At 35.9% G+C, this 18,695-nt stretch overlaps 1 protein-coding gene across 2 annotated transcripts in view; it reads right to left on the bottom strand.

The window, feature by feature from the left end:
* Positions 1-18,695, bottom strand: part of VPS50 (VPS50 subunit of EARP/GARPII complex) — an 81,018-nt gene that overhangs the window by 15,667 nt on the left and 46,656 nt on the right. Inside the window, exons 17-23 of one of the 2 annotated variants that reach the window (XM_088533462.1) lie at positions 18,413-18,503; positions 16,759-16,935; positions 13,488-13,606; positions 12,131-12,237; positions 7,130-7,251; positions 6,154-6,210; positions 3,377-3,457 (exon numbers count right to left, since the gene is read on the bottom strand). In XM_088533462.1, the coding sequence (XP_088389588.1) occupies positions 3,377-3,457; positions 6,154-6,210; positions 7,130-7,251; positions 12,131-12,237; positions 13,488-13,606; positions 16,759-16,935; positions 18,413-18,503 (754 nt within the window). The remainder of the gene's footprint in view (positions 1-3,376; positions 3,458-6,153; positions 6,211-7,129; positions 7,252-12,130; positions 12,238-13,487; positions 13,607-16,758; positions 16,936-18,412; positions 18,504-18,695) is intronic. The other variant, XM_088533463.1, reaches the window with a different exon arrangement.

Raw genomic sequence — 18,695 nt, 5'->3', positions numbered from 1 at the left:
TCTGCGATCAAGTCATATTTCCTGAGCAGAAGTTGTTTAGGAGATGAATAAAGCAGGTAATTAGAAGTTTTCCTTCCAAATCAACCATCATCTTTGACCACAGTCTGATTTATGTCATGTACCTACTCTAGGGTAACTTACTTGTCTTGGTGGATTAATATGATCATCATTACTCTTGCAAACAGTACTCTTGCACACTCCTGTTAGAAGCAACTAACACAAGAACTGAATATGCAGAGACATCTCTATGCATCCGGCTCTGGGGAACTGTCGGAGACACAAGCAGCTCAGAACCAGCCCCCTGTTTCGGTATGTTTGCACTAATCCTAACAACACCTTATAGCGAGGCTGAAACCACAGGAGTTTTTCCTCCCTATTTCACTGCTCATCTTTGTTTTTTTTCCTTTAATACTTCCTCCTAGTATGCATGAAACAGTCTATACAATCCTATTTACAGACAAACGAATTACTAGCTCTATTGCTGTTGCTTTTCAATTCAAATTCAAAATGAAGTATTAAATTCAAGCTTGTGAAGACTAATTCGATTTCAAATCTGTAAATGCTTTTGGAGAACTTTTCAGAGAACTTTAGTTAAGAAGCAATAACCTTCCTTTCTCCTTTGCTGTAAAGAAGGCTGCAGATTGGATGCAGCAGTTTTGAGGAAGAAATTTGAGTGCAACTGGTTTGAAATCAAAAAAATACAGAGAGGGTAATTTTGCTGATACTACATAATATCTCCAAATTAAAAAAATGCTTGTGTATCAAATGAGGGATGAGGGCACACTTATATCATAATGAAGTGAGAGTTTCTGAGATTATTGTGTTTTGTTTTTTACATTAATATTTTTTTTCTATCAGTGCACGAACAGCATATGGACAGTGAATACCATATATCAATCGAGTTGCCACGTTATTGCTTGTGGTGAATAGCAGAGCTGAACACACGTTCCCGTCTCTGCTATTCCCTGCTCTCAGCCTAGAACATCCATCTCAACTACCCGTGGCCTGCTGTATTTTACAGGGCAAAGGTGCCTTTGCTATAAGGCAGTGCATGTGTGATAGAGAGCAGAAGTGATTCAGAGAGGGTCCCCTAGAGCAGTGCTCAGCAGAAGGCAGGGGCACGTGTTGTGCATGGAGAGATGCAGGGAAGAGGAGAGGAGTCGTGTTAAACGGCTACATCTTCCTGCTCCGGAGCCATGAGTCTCAAGCCCAACTCTCTTTCTCAGTGCTCAAAATGAAAACCGAGATCTGTTTCCCCCAATTTCACTTTTCTTTCTCCTTCACAAAGGCATCTTAAAATTCAGCCATATCATATCAGGTGTCTGGTATAAAATAGATAATTGATGAATTAACTGAATTAATTAATGCCAGTTCAACCCCAAACAGGAATGACAAAGTTTACAGAACACTATCAAGGCAGTTTTATTTATCTGGGGAGATGTGATCTGTATCGTCCAGCTTTTCTCTTTCACCTTACAGAAAATATATAATGAATAGGCCTTCATCCTCCTGGCATATCAAGAAAACAAGAGACCAAATTCCAAGAGGATTGGCAGGACCGTAAGTATTCCAGCCTAAATCACCAAGGACTCCTGGCAATGGACTTCAGAGACCAAGCTTCACAGGTAAATGAAATTCTGCCAGGACGTAAATCACATTTTAAAAATAAAAATCTTATTAGGACTCTCCATGTGAAAATAAAGTAGTGAGAGCAGCTGCCCTTGGGAACTGAAATATGGCAGGATGGATAGCCCTTAGCAAAGCCATCACACACCAAAACCAAAATTCCTGACATGGCATGAGAGCGAACCCCGCAATGAAGCACCAAGAGCATTTTCAGAAAGCAACTGGCAATAAGCTATGCAGAGAACTCAGCCAAGAGCAATCCATGCAATCACAAAATATTCATTTTATGACACGGGTAAAATTAATCCTGACCTTCACAAATTATTAAAAATTAGCAATAAAAAAAAATATCCAGAAGTCTTCCTTCTCAATAAATCAAACAGAAAATATATGGACCTCCTAAGTTCATAAAACATCAACAGGCTTCATGAAATGCCTTTAAGCTAATAAAGTTATCTAAGATTTCTTCCTCCTTTCAAGTCTTACTCAACTTACATATGCATTAATTTCAAATGACTCTAAAACTATCTGGAATAGCACTGTTAGAGAAAAGGAATTATGCTATTTTCCCCAATTAACCCCAACAAACTATTCAAAAATTTCCTCATCTGAAAGAAATTCAAAACACTGACACTTTTAAAACTTTTTCTGTAGTTCTGACAGTGTTTTGCATTTAAGAACTTGCCATTTTTAAATGACCTTAAGCTCCTTTGTTACAAGGTCGTCTTAGAACTACTCTTTTTGCCTCTGAGATCAATGTCAAGATCCTTCTGGTATCACAGAGGACCAGGGTTATTATTTACCTTATGCTCCCTCTACTGACTCTACAAAAAAAATGGCCCCTAAATCCTCTAAAAAGCTGTTCTAACAAAGTCATTTAGAATGTAACTGTTCTTCAAGGAGTTAAAAAGGCATATAATATAACTCTGAGGAATGCCAGCTCCTGGTGGAAGTCAGCAGAGTCACTTAGAAGATTCTGTCTTAGAAGATAAATCCTTCTGTATGGTAGAACCCCTGTTATTAATCATTTTAATCACTGAATATACCACTAGAGAGGCCATTTATGATACTCTTAGGAAAATTCTCCAAGTTTTATATTTAGGTTGAGAAGAAAACCTACTAAATTCAGTTTTTGTACTATTTAATGTTCCTTTATTAGCTTTCCTCCTCCGCTGAATGCACATCCTACCTGAAATTTTGTTTACCCTTTGTAATGTGCTTTGAGGAAATAGTAATCTATCAGTCTGACACATCACCATATTTCCTTCTCCCTTTTTGAAATAACCCATAAAGAGACCAATGAGATATAATTTGTAAAAAAAAAAAAAAAAAAAAAAGAAAGAAAAAATCCACTCAATTCAGAAATAACAAAGAGCTTAGCATACTACTACTACAATCTTACAAAGCAGATAAGCTTCACGACAACATAGTGCCTTCTTTTATTACATAAAACATAATATCTTATAGAATTAAAATACAGCATTTCGTGATTACATGTAGTAAAAGTTTTATTACCGGAGCATAATTACATTGCGGAAGAAAGTGAATTTTGTATTAGTATTCTTGTGTATAAGGAACCAGAGTCTTCATACAATAACGATGTCCAAAACACACAATGAAATTAAGTCTTTGTCAGAGCTGGCACCAAGTGTGGGGATAGACAAAACCAGTACACCAAATGCAGTGTACTTCCTAGAGTTTCAACACAGATGTTTGTTCTGCTGAGCATGAACAAAATGCAGGTACTCACGAGATCAATCAGGCTCTCCTGGATTCGGTTCAGCGTGGTGCGTAACCTGCTGCTACTGAGGCCCAGGCCTGTTGATTCAAACTGGAAGAAATATATCCTATTTAAGTTTGGAAAGGAAAAAACGTTGGTTCAAGCTGCACAGCAATACAATAAAACTTCGGTTTGTAAATACTGGTTACAATTTACTCACAGCAAAGTTTCAGCACATAATTGCAACCATACAAATATAAAAAGAAAGTCGACAGAGGTCACTGCACTTAACACAGCACTTAACGGAAAGAATGACCTGAGTGCATTTCATGAAGATGACACTTCACTGTTCATACCAATAAGTAATCAGCATCCTTTATGGTTATAATTCTGTGCATTTGGTCTCTTAATTCTCCCATTCCGGAGACCAGCCTGAAAGTCTCCCACTGGATCAAACCACCCAAGTCAAATGTCCCTGGCTTCTCCCTCTCGAGCGATACAATTATTTGTAAATCCTCGTTAACTACCTAAATTGCATATGCAACATTATATGTTTATCTTCATGTAACAATCATCACACAATGTTTATCTCCTAAGAAACGTGCCATCTTCATGCTCATGGCTCAGAAGTGTTATGGCGCACATGTTCAGCTGGGATAAATCAATCTAGCAACAGGGATTTCCATGTAATTGCAATGACTTATCCCAGCCAAGGGTCTGATTCAGCATATTTAACTAACACAATTATTTATCTTCTACTTCAAATTACAAAAAAATATAAAGAACAAACTAACAAAACAAAGGAAGTGGAAATGGGTCAAGTAAGAAACACACATTTATGTCCAGGCTCTCAAGGTCTGGAATACAATTCTGGTATGTGATTCACACCAAAAAAACATATTTTGCTAACAATATTTAGAGCACTGCAGTCCATTGAATTAGACTTCCTTTAAAAACACTGAACTATGAAGAAGGTTAGTGTCTTCTCCCCCTCATTCCTTTATATGGAAGAAAAAAGGAATAATTTAGTTTCCTATTTACTGTATCTCACTTCAATGACCTAAGACTGACATCTACCCTAATTTTCTTCCAAATTCTATGAAAATTTATGTTTGAACTAAATTCCTCTTGGAAGTGCCAAGCCTCTTCCACTGAGGGTCTAAAACCTGATCTAGAAGACATGAATTCCTACCATAGGACCTATAGTAAACAAAAAAGAAGTGTTCACACTTGTTTTCTGGTGAATAAAACTATTTTACAAAAATAACTTGTATTTTTCTTCACATCTTAACTATAAAAATATCAGATGTGAGATGCCTTTTATTTTGCAGAAGAACAGGGGAAAGCCAAATCTTTTCTTCTTTTAAAAAATTCACTCTAAACTTCCAGTTATTTTCTTCCTCCTTGGGGTATTAAGGTATCAAGTATTCAAACATGGTCTGTGAATTCAAGATTGCCTATTCCCCTTGTTAAGGCACAAACAATAAAGAAAAACTTTTTTTCATAAGAAAAAAAAAAAGCATAAACTTTTCCTAAGAAGAAAACCCTTTCTATAAGAAAATATATTCAGAATTAAAAATGTATTTGCAGATTTCAGTCATTATATCTCATTTTAAAAAGATTTGTTTCTGTACCACCAAAACTCCATAGCTTAGTCTGCCTGCAATCTATTGCTCTTCATATTTTTCAATTCCTAACTTACAATAGTTATAAGTAACTTTCAATTAGTTACTTTGATAGATTTAAAAGGGAATTTTGCATTTGAAACATATACAAAAGTAATGTAAATTTAAATTCCCATAAAATAAAACATTGAGAACTCCAGACTGATCACACGATTAAGCGTAGCCTGAAGTGTGAAACGTGCGTAAGAAATAAAAATTTCCTTAGTATTTTTTTCTTCAAGGACAGAATTTTATGACTTCATGTGAAATACCTCAATGCAGTACTAAACCTTCTTACTTCTTGAAAGTTTTTGTTATTCCTATAGGTAAAATAACAGACACCTTAATTCTACAAATTGATGACCTAGCAAGCCATGCTTAATGGGAAACCAAAATATCAAAGAATTGAAAGAAAAATTTTACTAATCAGCAATTCCACATGACTCTAACTAAAAAGTGCTTTCTGTAAAAATCTGACCCATTAATTTTATAAATATTATAATGTCTTGTCAAAAAAGAAATCCCTCAAATTTATTCTGCTAAGTAAAGACTATTCTGTAGCATGTTCACAAATGCCTTGCACTTTTCTGAGTAGTTATTAAATGTATTATATTTTCCTATTAAGTCGTTCTATAACTTGAAAACAGGAGAAAAAACAGCCTTAATTTGCATCGCAGAAATGAAAATGGTATTAAATGAGAGATTTTGGTGACAGGGATGTGAAGCTGTTACTAGTGAAGAATGCCAAATACTAAATGCATAGGGGAATCATCCTAAAATGTTCTGGAAAGAGTAATGACTTGTCAATACTAAGTTCTGAATCTTGTTTTTCAGTGAATTGACCATGAACTGTGGACAATTAATCACTTTCCTTATATATGCGCTAATGCTGGATGCATTTAAATGTAATAGATGCTTTTTAAAAATGTCAGTGGTCTAAATCACATACCATCAACCATCTCTGATTTTAAAAAGTTTAGAAAGACTATGGGAGATGAGGACATTAAAGCAGCATTACAAAAGGGTTTATTACATTCATAGACCCTTTGTAAGCTTTATGTTTCCTATGTAAAAATCATCTGTCAAAACAAAAACTAGATGTGCTACAAAAACATCACAGTTGTATCCATCTGCTGTGTTTACCTGCCTAGCACTGTGTTGTTCTCTGTTAGAAGCAGAAAGTGAAGAACTCGCTACGGGCTTTAAAAAACACAAAACAGAAGGTGCAAAAATAATATGAATACCAGAACACCTTATTAAGTCTAAGAAAATCAATTATCTTAAAAAAAAAAAAAAACCACCCAGCTTCGAAACACAAATATATTGCAAATATACTTGTCCCACCAAAGAGAGCAGCTCAAAACCATTCTGAAACGTATGCTGAAAACCCAATCCGACTTGCCAACAGATGATGATGAATTTGGAACTACATGAGATTACTGCTTATGGAGTAATTTAGGTGCCAAAGAAGGAGAAAGTTTCTACACGCGTATTTTCAAAAATACTTTAAGACATTTCTGCTGAAAGTTGATCTATGTTATGTAGAGACTTTGCCAACCAGCATTTATTTCAACTACAGGATCATCCTCCAAAAGAGAAAACAAATTGATTTCATTAATGTAGTTAGTTTGACAGTAGAATACTAGATGTGGGACAGTGCGCTTCAAACCTCTTAAACTTGAGCTGCTACTCAATACAGGCCCCCTTCTCCTTGTCCTCCTCCTGCTACTCTTATCTGAGCTAGAGAAACACATATAAAAAATAAACAGCTCTTCAGGCACCAAGTCACCACCCTTTTTCTGCCCACTCTCTTGCTCCCCAGTTTGTGCCTCTATTTTTGATAGTGCCTGTTGTCTTCTCTCCTTTCAAGCTGGAAAAAGATTACAGAATGTGCTCAAAACAACAGGATTCTCATCCCGGTGATAATGATGCTTCCGGTACTTATTCCCCCGAACACGGATCTAATCAGCCTTTTCTTACTCCTGCATTCAAATCCAAGCTGATGCCACAGTTTTTCCGGTGGGAATATATATTTGATAGTATTTTAAGTAAAGAGATGCCCTGTATTATTATTCTGTGCATACAGTGACAATCTGAAACAAATTATGTTTCTACCTACCATGTCATTTCGGCCAAAAAATGTATAGACTGCATATAGATAGTAATCAAAGAGCTGGGACATGAAGTGGATCACATCAAATGCAATGGGTTTCAGAATATTCATCATCTGCATGTATTTCCCTTAAAAAAAAAAAAAAGGCAGTAGGTCAGTTTTCTCAGCAGAGGTGCTACAAAAACAGCAGCGAGTTTGACAAATCCAAAACAAGCTTTACGGAGTTTATCATTTATCCTTGAATATTGAGTATAGCAACTTAGGAATATTTTAGAAATTAGGAGGTTTAAAAACAAAGTGAGATACAATGACTGAAACTATATGTGTATGTTAACATGTATCTAAGTGACTTAAATCATTCTTGTACCAAAATTAAAAAAAAATGACACACTAGTTCCTTCAAAAATTTCATTTTTTTCAATAATAACCACCCATAAATATCCCTCTTAGGGATAAAGAATAAGTTCTCGATTTATAACAAAAGTTATCAGAGATGACTGGAAAGTAAAGAAACTGGGTGGAACAAACTGGAGGATGTCAGTGTCACAGAGCCATGAAGAGGGCTGATGAGAATTAAGGATGTAGCAGGCAAGTGATTTTAGCAGAGAAGGTTCTACTGTATTTAGCATTATAGATTGGGAAAATTGAACAGTTCTCAAAGGAGAATCAAAGAGCTTATTTTGCCCTGCAAAAGTGACATAGAAAACTTTCTATAAATCTGCTTGAAACTAGTGGTTCTCCTTCCTAATATATAAGCGAAAGGATGCTACCACAAGATAGAATGAGTATAAATTCATCAAGATCAAACTGAGACTGAAAATTTAGAGGACAGTTATTCTGTAGTAGGTTTACAAAAAGGCAGTTGAAGTAAGAAGTGCAACTAGTTTGAAACGTGCACCTGGCGTGTTTCTAGAGGGACAGAAGATGTCCTGATAAACAAATTGTATTACAGTCCAACCAATTTTAGAAGGAACTGGACCACTCTTTGTTTATTAAGCTTCACCTTATTAATTTTCTATTTCAGTATTTGTCTCTGAATGTCCTAGCGTAGGGCTTGGCACATCCAGGCTAAAGAATAAATCCTCCTCTTCCTTTATGCTCCCTTTATGCTTCCCCCTATGCTCCTCTACACTATTCCAACCTCAGTGTCTGCCATGCAGCTGCTTGCAGTTTTAGAGCCTGAACTTTCCTAGGCCCAGCAGCAAGGAACACAACCCACAGGCTAGCCAAAACCTGACATGCCTTTTGTCCTGTTAGAGTTTAAGAACCAGAAGGAATATATAACTACCTTTGGGTTATTATAGTAACAGATGGCAATTTCTGGAAGAAACTGCAAGCGCAGCTCATTCAGTATGTTGGACGTAACAGACAATTTACCAAAACGTAACATTCCACACACATTTTGAAGTGACAGGTTTGGAAAAAAATTGTACAAGGGTGTCAAAATCATTTCTTTTTCCTGTAGTCAACAATACTGTTTTTCAAAGATAATATTGTGTTTGGCAAATGAATTTATTAATTGAGACAGATGATGATGCTTCATGCAAACAAACGGAGCAACAAAGCAACAAAATAGGTGTTGTTAGAAGGTTATTTGAATTTTTTAAAACATTTACTTGTCCCCTTCAGTAAAGATTACATTAATTTGACAAATACATGATACAGCTAATCGCTATAGGCAGAATCAAGCAATAACTTGACATGATTACTTTACAGGTGTCTATATAGCTTAGACTGCCTGCTTGAGTACTGTGCATCAAAGCTCCACTTTGCTAAAAGGTACAATTACACTTTTTTTAAAGCATATATTTTGGTGTGTGTGTTTTTTCTTGAAGATTTGGCACTGTTACAATATTTAGTATCTGGCAATAACTGGTTAACTGGTTACTAATTGCGTGCTTATTAATGCTTGATCTACAGGGTAGTAGTATACCTGTATACCAGCATTACGAAAAAACTGAAAAGCAGATTCAGAAAGTTCTGCTTGTTTTCCAAAAGGGAAGAATTAATGTAGCAAATCCCAGGACAGATCAGTGTGAATATTTAGAGATGTTTGGAAAAGGATGACACACTATGAAACCAGATGTCATCTTCATATGTGCTGTCTCAATACTCTGTATTACTACACGCTGATTTTTTCCACTTGCTCTTTGTTCTAAACTGGTTTTCCAAAATGCATGCAAACCATACACATAAGGATGCTGTGCCATATTCTGAACAGTTGTATTTCCAAATATCTGTGCTGCTGGCATAAATACTCAAGGTAGTCTCTTGGGCACAATCCTGTGCTCTTCCAAAGGGGTACACACTATGCATCACCCAAGTGCTGTCTTTGTAAAATCTTTTGATGCCAAGAACATTTCTCTCTGACTACATCACTCAGCATCTCAAGACAAGCGTTCCAAGAACATTTCCTCCTAGCTGCTTTCTCTAGTAGCATGCCAGCTTCGAACTTCTATAGGTTGTTCCTTAGTTCCACTAAAGCTCTTGCTGGGGGTGCAGAAGGGTGTGTGAGAACATTTCCAAACAGGAGTAATAGCCTAAACCCATGCTCTGCTAGAAATCCCCAAGAAATAACTGAAAATACTGTTCAGATTTTTAGCGGCTCAAAGTAGCTAGACTTTCTAGAGGTTCTCTCTAACAGTGTGCTTTATTTTATTTTGTTTTTCTTTAAAGTAGGTAGCATTGCTTGCACTTCTTTTGCTCTCAAACACAGTACGTACACTAGAAGACTAAGCTATATAAAACTGACCACTAAAAACAAAAAGGTATCACTACCTCCTTAAAATTAAATATTTGAATTTCAATATATCTATGGTCATACATAAAACTCCTTTCCCTAGACATTTAACAGAGTTTATTCTTCCTTTGTATTTTATGTCAACATACTAGGGTCAGATCACTTGTTGTTGTTGTTTCTTCTTTCTTTCAAAATCTTCTTTTACTCGACTGAGCAAATCAAATCCTCATGTTCACCTCACTCCAGACTTTCAAACCTCTTTTCCTTTATGATTTGTTTTTAACCAAGTTCAGTGAGCTGATCCAGCTCAACCAACAATCACATTGATGCAACATAAAGAAGGCAGGAATGACAGCAACAAAACACAGCACGGATAAAAGCATGGACATTACTGCCACCAACGCAAATCTCTGTTAAATTACAGCCTTATTATCAAGGAACAGAACTTTTAGGACTACAGGCTTTCTGCTGCCTAGGACATATCTATAATATTTCCTGCAGTTGCGTACAGCCCTGCTTATTTTTATGAGACTCCACATTGTTGGTACCGCATATGCAATTCACTTTGCCCAACTTTTGTCTTGTTTTAGATCTAAAAATCAGACACCTAGCCCAAACTGGTTGCCCAAATTTCCTGTGCAGAATGAAACAGCTCCAGACGACTAACGCTACAAGAGCGATGCTGAGATATGCATACAAAGATACCTAGGGCAGGAAATAAAATCTATTATCCTCCAGAGTTGCCTAGTTCTCTCCAATGACAGTGATGGGATCCTAGATAATGAGTTTAGATTATACTCCTTCACATGGGTGAAATTAGGCAGTGCAAATATCACGCTATTTTCCTAGCCAAGCTCCTAAAAGAGTTTGAGCTGAAGCATCCGTGGCATTCGCAGAAGAGACATCTGTTAAAAGATGTGGTGAGCATCCTGCCCCAGTGTAATAACCAGTCGAGCCATGGGTTGTATACCGGTGATTGAGAAGTGGCAAGTAAAGACATATTTAAGAGGGAAAGGAGTCATCCAAACAATTGTAGATCCATTAGTCTAATTTGCAGGATGTAGGTCATTAGATCCAGTTTTGAAGATGATATGGCAGTGACAGAAACATAAATATGGACGTAAATCTAAGATAAAGCAAATCATGGATCTACCAAAGGTGACCTGCACCAGACCAAGATATACTCTCTTTAGAGAAGCTATTTGATTATCTGGACAAGAGTGATACCGCAAATTTAATTTATCTGGACTTTAGTCAAAGTATTCATTTTATAATCTTGCCCAATAATAAGCAAAGCTGGAGATATTTTCGAAATGAGAAAGGGATCACAGAGGAAAAAAGAGTGTGCTGAAAGGGGAAATATCTGAAAAAGCTATAGTGGAGATCCCAACTATTGGCCGCTTCTCACATTTTCATGAATATCTCTGGCACAAAAATAACTGTGTGATAATGCAAAAAATAAGGAAGCATCATCAAAAGAGAAAAGGACTGACATTTCATACAGGAAGAACTGAAGGACCTTGATGACTGATGCAATAAAAATTGGACGAAATTCAGCACCACAAAATGCGAAGCTGTGCATTTGGGGACCAATTAAAAAGACCCACATTTTTCTGCTATAAACTAGAAGCTCGTCACTTGAAGTAAAATGGAAAAAAATGAAGGACCAGCTGGAAGTGTAAGCTCATTACAGAAGGACTGATCTGCCAGCACAATGAAGCTGTGAGAAATCTGAAGAGGTGCAAAAGGAAAAAAAAAAAAAACGTACTTCAGATCAGGAAGCCGTGACACAACGTAGCAAGATCTCACCCAAGTACTGCCCATGATTTTGATAAGCTTGTAACAAGAACAGTAAAAGAACTGAGCAAGTAGGGGACCTTAACCTTGAAGGATAAATACAGAGGATAGGAAAACAAAGGCTGAAAAGATAAAGGATTACTTTATATAAAAACAGCAGGGTAGGTTGCTCAGGGAATTGTCCAGTTGAGCCTTGTCCAGAAGCTTCCCAGGCAACTAGGCCTCTTTAAATAAATTGTTTAATCTACCAGGATACATTAGCAACATAAAGCACTGATCTATTCCTTTTCTATGTCCACTAATTTTAAGTATTCAGTATATTAGACTATCTAATAAAAATATTTTAAGTATTTTATTAGTAAGTTATAAACACTTTCGGAGAATGGAATTAAGAGTCCAGGTATAAGTGCTGTAATGCATAGGTTTGCATTAAAATAAAAACCATATATTCCTACAATTGTTCTACTTACCAACAAGTCTTATTACATTCAACGTAGTATTAGTTAGGATAGGTGCATTCACTTTATTGAGATTATAATCTGATCTCTTTCTGGTCCTCAGGGTTTCTCGAGAAACACTTTAAAGAAAACAAAACAATGTGACTGTCTAGGATATGCAAAAATATACCAATGAAAAATCATGTAACTGAAGAAAAAACACATTCCACTTTCCCCCTTCACAAGATGGTATGTCTCTCAGATATTATTTTTCAATTCATTTATTGATGCCAAAGGATAACTGGGTTAGGACTCAAGCATTTAAAAAGAGAAGCCTGGTCTAGCTTGCTGAAAATAGTGCGAGAGAAAATAATTTGAGGTCTTGAAGTTCTGCAGGTCTCTATCTGGCTTCAACAACTGTTTTTATCACTGTGCCTCAGGTTCACTGTTTATGGAGTAAATAAAATGAAAGAAGTGCAAGTCATCAAGAACAAGGGGCGGATTAGTGAGCCACAGGCGAAAAGGATTGTCTGTAAATAGAAATAACCGGAAGTTGACTCCAGGAAAACATTAATATTGAATCTAGGAAAATATTAAAATTGAATCTAGGAGAAACTCTACCATGCCTCAAAATGGTATTTTTTCCAAAAATTCAGCATATTTGAACAATTCTACAGAAAATAACTACAGACACTGACTGCAGTTTGCCTGCATCACCTATTGAACTTCCTTGAAATTAAGGAGTTTGTGGCATAACTTAGGTGATGTTTTTCTAGTTCTCCTACAGACCTCTACATATAAATAATGTTTGCCTAGTTCAGAAAGTTGGATCTAGTGTTTAACTTGTGCAGTGCCCTAAAAATAGATCTGTAGGTCAGGCCCTTTTCAATGGCGAAGAGTTGGCTTTTGTTTTTCCTTCTCAAAATGAAACAGAACTTAGAAACTCCAAATGTCTGCCTGCAATCTACGGCAGAATTTAAGATATTACCTGTAAAAGACTCTTTTCTACAAAAGCAGAAGCCCAAACCCCCAGTCATTCCTTTGCAACAGAAATTCACACATGCACAGAGACCTTCACTTAACACCTCATGCTCACTAATCAGTTTTCTACTACCTGCTACAGAGAGTCCTAATCATCCTTCAAAACCTTGCCTTCCAAAGTTGTTTTTATTTTCCCTGCAATAGCGAGGAATAGTTTAAAGCTCTCTTCAATTCTGGAGATTTAACTGCTAGGACCTTCTAACTATGCAGGGATCACAACAATTTTTTGATTATTATTCCATTATCACAGAACAGAGATTAGACAGGAAATGAACTAATTAATTAGGCAGGGATCAGAAGCATGTAAATAAGTAGCACAAAAGATCAAGTACTCGCACAGCCTACTTACCTCTTCACAGGAGCATCTCCTGTCTGCTCATCCACATAATCTCTTTTCAGCTCTTCAGGAACATCACTGTCACTATCGTACTCCTGATATGCACTTTTTTCTTGCTCATCTGATTCATACTGTAAAATGAATGCATTGACTGCCATTACTTTCTTTATAATAACTGCCACCCTTTAAAGGAGAATTTTGGTCACTGCTTGACTTTTATCCTCATTGGAATAAACACAGGCTGACAGGTTGCTTACAATGTTCATTAAAGAACATAACGGGCAAATTATATAAACATAACAGCTAAATTACACAAAGACATATGTAAGTGTATTTCTAAACAAACTTCTATTCTCAGATGTCATGTAAGAATAAATACGTGCATCATCCTGTTCCTCCAGATAGTGATACTTTTTTTTGCATTGACTCTTTATCAAATACTCCTCAAATATCTGAATTTTTATTATTTGTCTTTGCAATTTGAAAAAAAAAAATATCCCAAGAACTACATTATTGTTTCACAATTAAAAAAAAAATTCTCTACCTGAGAATCTTCCACTCAGCCTATTAGAGAGCAGAATAGAACTGCTTTTCTGCCCTTATGTAAAGCAGAGTTCAAAGTAATTACTGTTCAAGTGCTGCTACAAAAATATGATTATTTCTCATGGCTACTAGATAGGGACCGCATACTTTCTTTTTCCCCCCCACAATTTTAATGCATATATTTGCTTCACCTGTATGCTGTTCTACTTACAGAAACAGCAAGAGCAAAGAGCAAATCTGTCCATTCTATGTGTGATACAAACTTTGTACTATACATGACGCAACAAAGAGGCACAGAAAAGAAGGCATAGGTTTGTACAACCCATTTGATGTACCTTACCTAGCTGTACAAATAGGAACAATGCATTCTATCATTTTAAGAAATTAAGGCTTTAAATAAGTTGTATCAGTGGAATAAAATCAGTAGAGGCTATGCTGATTTTTTTCAAGAGTTATTAAGTTTTAATTGCTTAATATAACAGCCAAGTAGGGCGTTTTTGAGGTAGAGGGGCTGAACACACACTTGTCATGTGACGGTTTTTGATTTAGGGATTTTTGCTATTGGTTGTGGGGTATTTTTTATTTGGTTTAAAAACACATCCTATATATAATTAAAAGCACATGATCTTGATATTTGAAATACTTATGTAATTACCAATGAAACAACTATTTCCTCTTTGGTAGAGGAAAAGCTCATGCATCATTTGCTTAACTCGTTACAGATGCTGCAGAACTTACTTCCAGAATAAATCCTCTGAAAAATGTGATTGCACAGTTAAACTAACCATGCATACCTGCCCTCAAATGAGGCACTTTATCCCACTGAGAAACAAGAGTTGATTTTAATGACACCATTTAGAAGAGTAGGAAGCTTAAGTAGTTACAGACACTTTAACTGTGGCCTTAGCCACGGTTTTAATTTTCTGGTACTTTTTTTCTCTACTCAACTGTTAAATGGAGGGAAAGTTGCTTGAAATAAATGAATTGCAGTAATGAAAGCTTTTATGCCTTTTAATATCTAGGAAAAAAATGAGCACCACAGACTACAGAATATATAATTCAATATAGGATTCCCATGGTAGGCATTTATAACTGCATCACTATCAGTTATAATTAGTTTTACTACTAATTACTAATTAATTTACTACTAATAATTAGTTTTACTTTCTATTAGTTGCTACAATTAGTAATACTTAACCACAATTCCTTTAAAAATGTGTTCTTTATTGCACTGTCTAGGTGCTTTCGACATTGTATTCAATTATTTATAAAAGTCTTCCACAAGCTTTGTTTGGTAAAGCATTTATCAGAGGAAAACAAATGCTTTCTGCTCTATGATGAGAGCCAGTTTCTCAGTTCCTGCACAACTATCAGCACACTAAGCACATCCATCTGGCTCCCGACACATCTACACTTGGAGACAGGCCACAGAGCTCTGCATTTTAACTTTTCTCCCCTACTGCAGTCAAATGAAAACTACTACTGAAGCAGCTTAGGTTATATATTTATTAATTCATTTATATTTTTGATTTATTTATATTTTTATTAATGTGTTCATATTTTAAAAGGGAACTGTCCTTAGGGTTGATTACAGACAAAAGAGAGTTATAGTTTAACTAACTTGGATGAAACAGTAGCAGAAAGAATTACAATCACTAATAAACCTGCTGTGATTCAGTTAAAACCTAGTGACACTGAAATAATATATTGACTACCAATCAGTAAAAGTTAGTAGCTCTTACATATCTAGTGTCTTAATTTTGAGTTTTAAATGAGTTTTACAGAGAAACATATTTATTAGGAACCCTAAATCTGCTAAGCTGTAAATTTGAGATAAAACTATTGTATATTTTAAAATGTAGATAGGTAATTCATACCTATTAAATACTGTCTTTAAACTGAAGAGATCTTATAAATTCATTTCTGAATATGCAATCTGCCAATATATTTTCAAGGTGCTAAAAGGAATTCGGTTATCCTGTGGCTACTACTAAAAATTATTTCACAAATATTTTGGTAACCAGCCCAAACAAGCACGCCGGACAGTGATAAGAATTATCAAAGCCCAAGTGTTAAAGTAGCTGTATCACAAGTAAGACATTTTACCATTTTACGGAACTATAGAAAACGGACAAGAAGTGTCTCACTGAACCTTGAGAAATATAAATAAGATGGCTGGATCTACAACCTTACTTTTAGTTCTCCTGAATGGCAACAATTATGCTGTTAAAAAGATTTCCATATTCTTAAAAAGAAACCCTGCCAAACCTACTCAGTTGCTTATACTCTTGTCATTCCATTTTCAGTGTTATTTAGGAACAAATAAAACTGTAAAACCTTTGCCCAAAGTAACATCAACTTAGAATGCTACATCACCAGAAACTAATCAGTCAAGAAAGTTGAAACATAAAACAAATATAAAAAAATTATCCTCTATTACCTAACAAATTATTTTTGTTTTTATTTAAAGCTTTAAGAAACAAACGTAATTATTTTCAAGATTTCTTTCCACACACCGGCCCTTTGAAACAGCCCGAACCCCTGCAGAACACACTTCAGTTTTAAGCAGGAAGCCTGGCTTTCTGGCACTGTTGTAAAATGTGAAGCAACCCAGAGGAGTACACCGAGATCTTACATAGCATTTCAGTTGATGAAACCTCATATTAAGATATCACTGGTGAACAGTATAAATGAGTATGTAGTGGGAGCTCAGTCTGCTTCTTCCTGAGGTGTCCCTTACCCCGTTGGACGCCAGCACGTCCTCCGTCTCGTCGTCCTTGCTGTCGGCCTGGATTTCGAAGGGGTTCCCCCCGCTGCAGTACTGCTCAAACAGGGTTGCTGCTGCTGCCAGCGCGGAGGGGGGCTGCTTGCTGGGCGACACAGATGGCGAGCGCGGCTGCTCCATGAACTTGAACTCCTATTAACACAAGGAAAGTGCAGCTTTAATCACCACCAGCTTCAGTATCCTTATGACTAAGACTATAAATTCCCACCTTAACAACAAACTTCTGAACAACCACGCTTACACAGCATTTTTTAGCCATCAAAAAATATACTTTTTGTACACCCAGCAGTTAACCTTGAATATGGTGTTTTACACAGCTCGTCTTTCTTTTTTTTTAACAGCTACCACCTACAATAAGCAATGTCACCTGCACCCTGAAAGTGTTCATTTTCCAAAATGTAGTGTTTTTGTTTGTTTTTACAGAAATATAGCATAATATTTTCATAAGGAACAAAACAAGACCTAAAAATCTAATAAAAAATCTATGCTTCCTTACACAACTTAATTTGTAGTTTACTGAAGATTTTTTTTTTTAATACTTGATTTTTAAAAAGTTATTTCATACTTTTCAAAATATATTACCCATTAAATTTCTGAGGATTAGGTGAGCGCACATATACTTTCAGAGTCGAGATAATGAGCAGGGCACACGAGAGCATTTGTTTCTAAAAACCTGAACTTGCACTACTCAACTGACAGAATTTTTTAACTATTAAAATATTTCTACTATTTATCTTGGCGAAAATATGTATTAGCACTCACCTACGTATCTGATTAACAAAACATATGGAGCTAAACGGACAGCAATTTTAGGTTTCAATTGATTTAAAGCGACTCATGTACTTTCTGCATTTTCCTGCTGCTCAAGTCTCATTTCTCCATTAAAAATGTTCCTTCTTTTCCTACTGGATTATAGGTCCTCCTCCCCTCCTTGCTACCTCTGCCCCCAAACCTTTTTGCCTGCTTTTACAGCTAACTCTATGGAAGCTGCAAAATTATTTTTTGCTTGGCCTTGCTCAGCTATATTCATTTTGGACTTCAGCAGTGACTTTATGTATCCATGTCTCAGATATCTCCATGTCTCAGAACAAGTGAAACATACTCAGCACAGGTTAAACTTTACACCCATCACTTGTCCCTTTCAGGGGAGCTTAGTCACAGAAATCATCTCCAACTTTTTGCAATTCAGCCCACATGACCTACATTTCCTTAAACACACCAAAACTAGTGCAAACTAGTACAAACATCTTACTCTCAAATAAATAATTTAAAATTGAAAGACTCCCATTTTTCTGCTACAGTACCATTTAATTATTTCCCTTGACATATCTGACATATTAGCAGCAGATTACTACGTGAAAAGTAATAAAGGCTAATATTATGCTTACAATTCTTGCATCTTATGTAAATCTCCCTCTGCCTAAAACAGAGATGTTACTTTTCAAAAGCATGTGATCAAAAGCATTATCTGAAGATGAAATATATGCCTTCTAATCAACCATTAAAAACATTAATTTAATAGCTCATCCACCTTATTACTTCTCAAAATACCTGCACTCTGAGTTGTTAAAATACCCATATATTTGTATGTGTTATTTGTGGAACGTACATGAAGCTGCAAAATACTAAAACTTGATTTAACAGGGCAAAGTTCCCAAGTTTCATTCTCCAAAAACATTCTCAGTTCTTCAAGGCGGGTTCTGAAATACAAATGAATACTGTTAATCAGCAGTAAGAGCAAAACAGAGTAGACCGAATTATTTAACAAAATATCTTCAAGAATTACACAAGTCACACCAGAAAATGGATACTTAACTTATTCAAGTGGCAAACCACTTGAAAGCTGCGTAATTTTATAACATCTCTGGAAAAATTTTCAAAGAATGCTGACC

Source organism: Tinamus guttatus, unplaced genomic scaffold (assembly GCF_059628265.1).
Source record: "Tinamus guttatus ecotype Peru unplaced genomic scaffold, ASM5962826v1 Tinamus_guttatus_pri_ptg000503l, whole genome shotgun sequence".
NCBI lineage: Eukaryota > Metazoa > Chordata > Aves > Tinamiformes > Tinamidae > Tinamus > Tinamus guttatus.
This window is presented reverse-complemented; position numbering and strand designations above follow the sequence as displayed.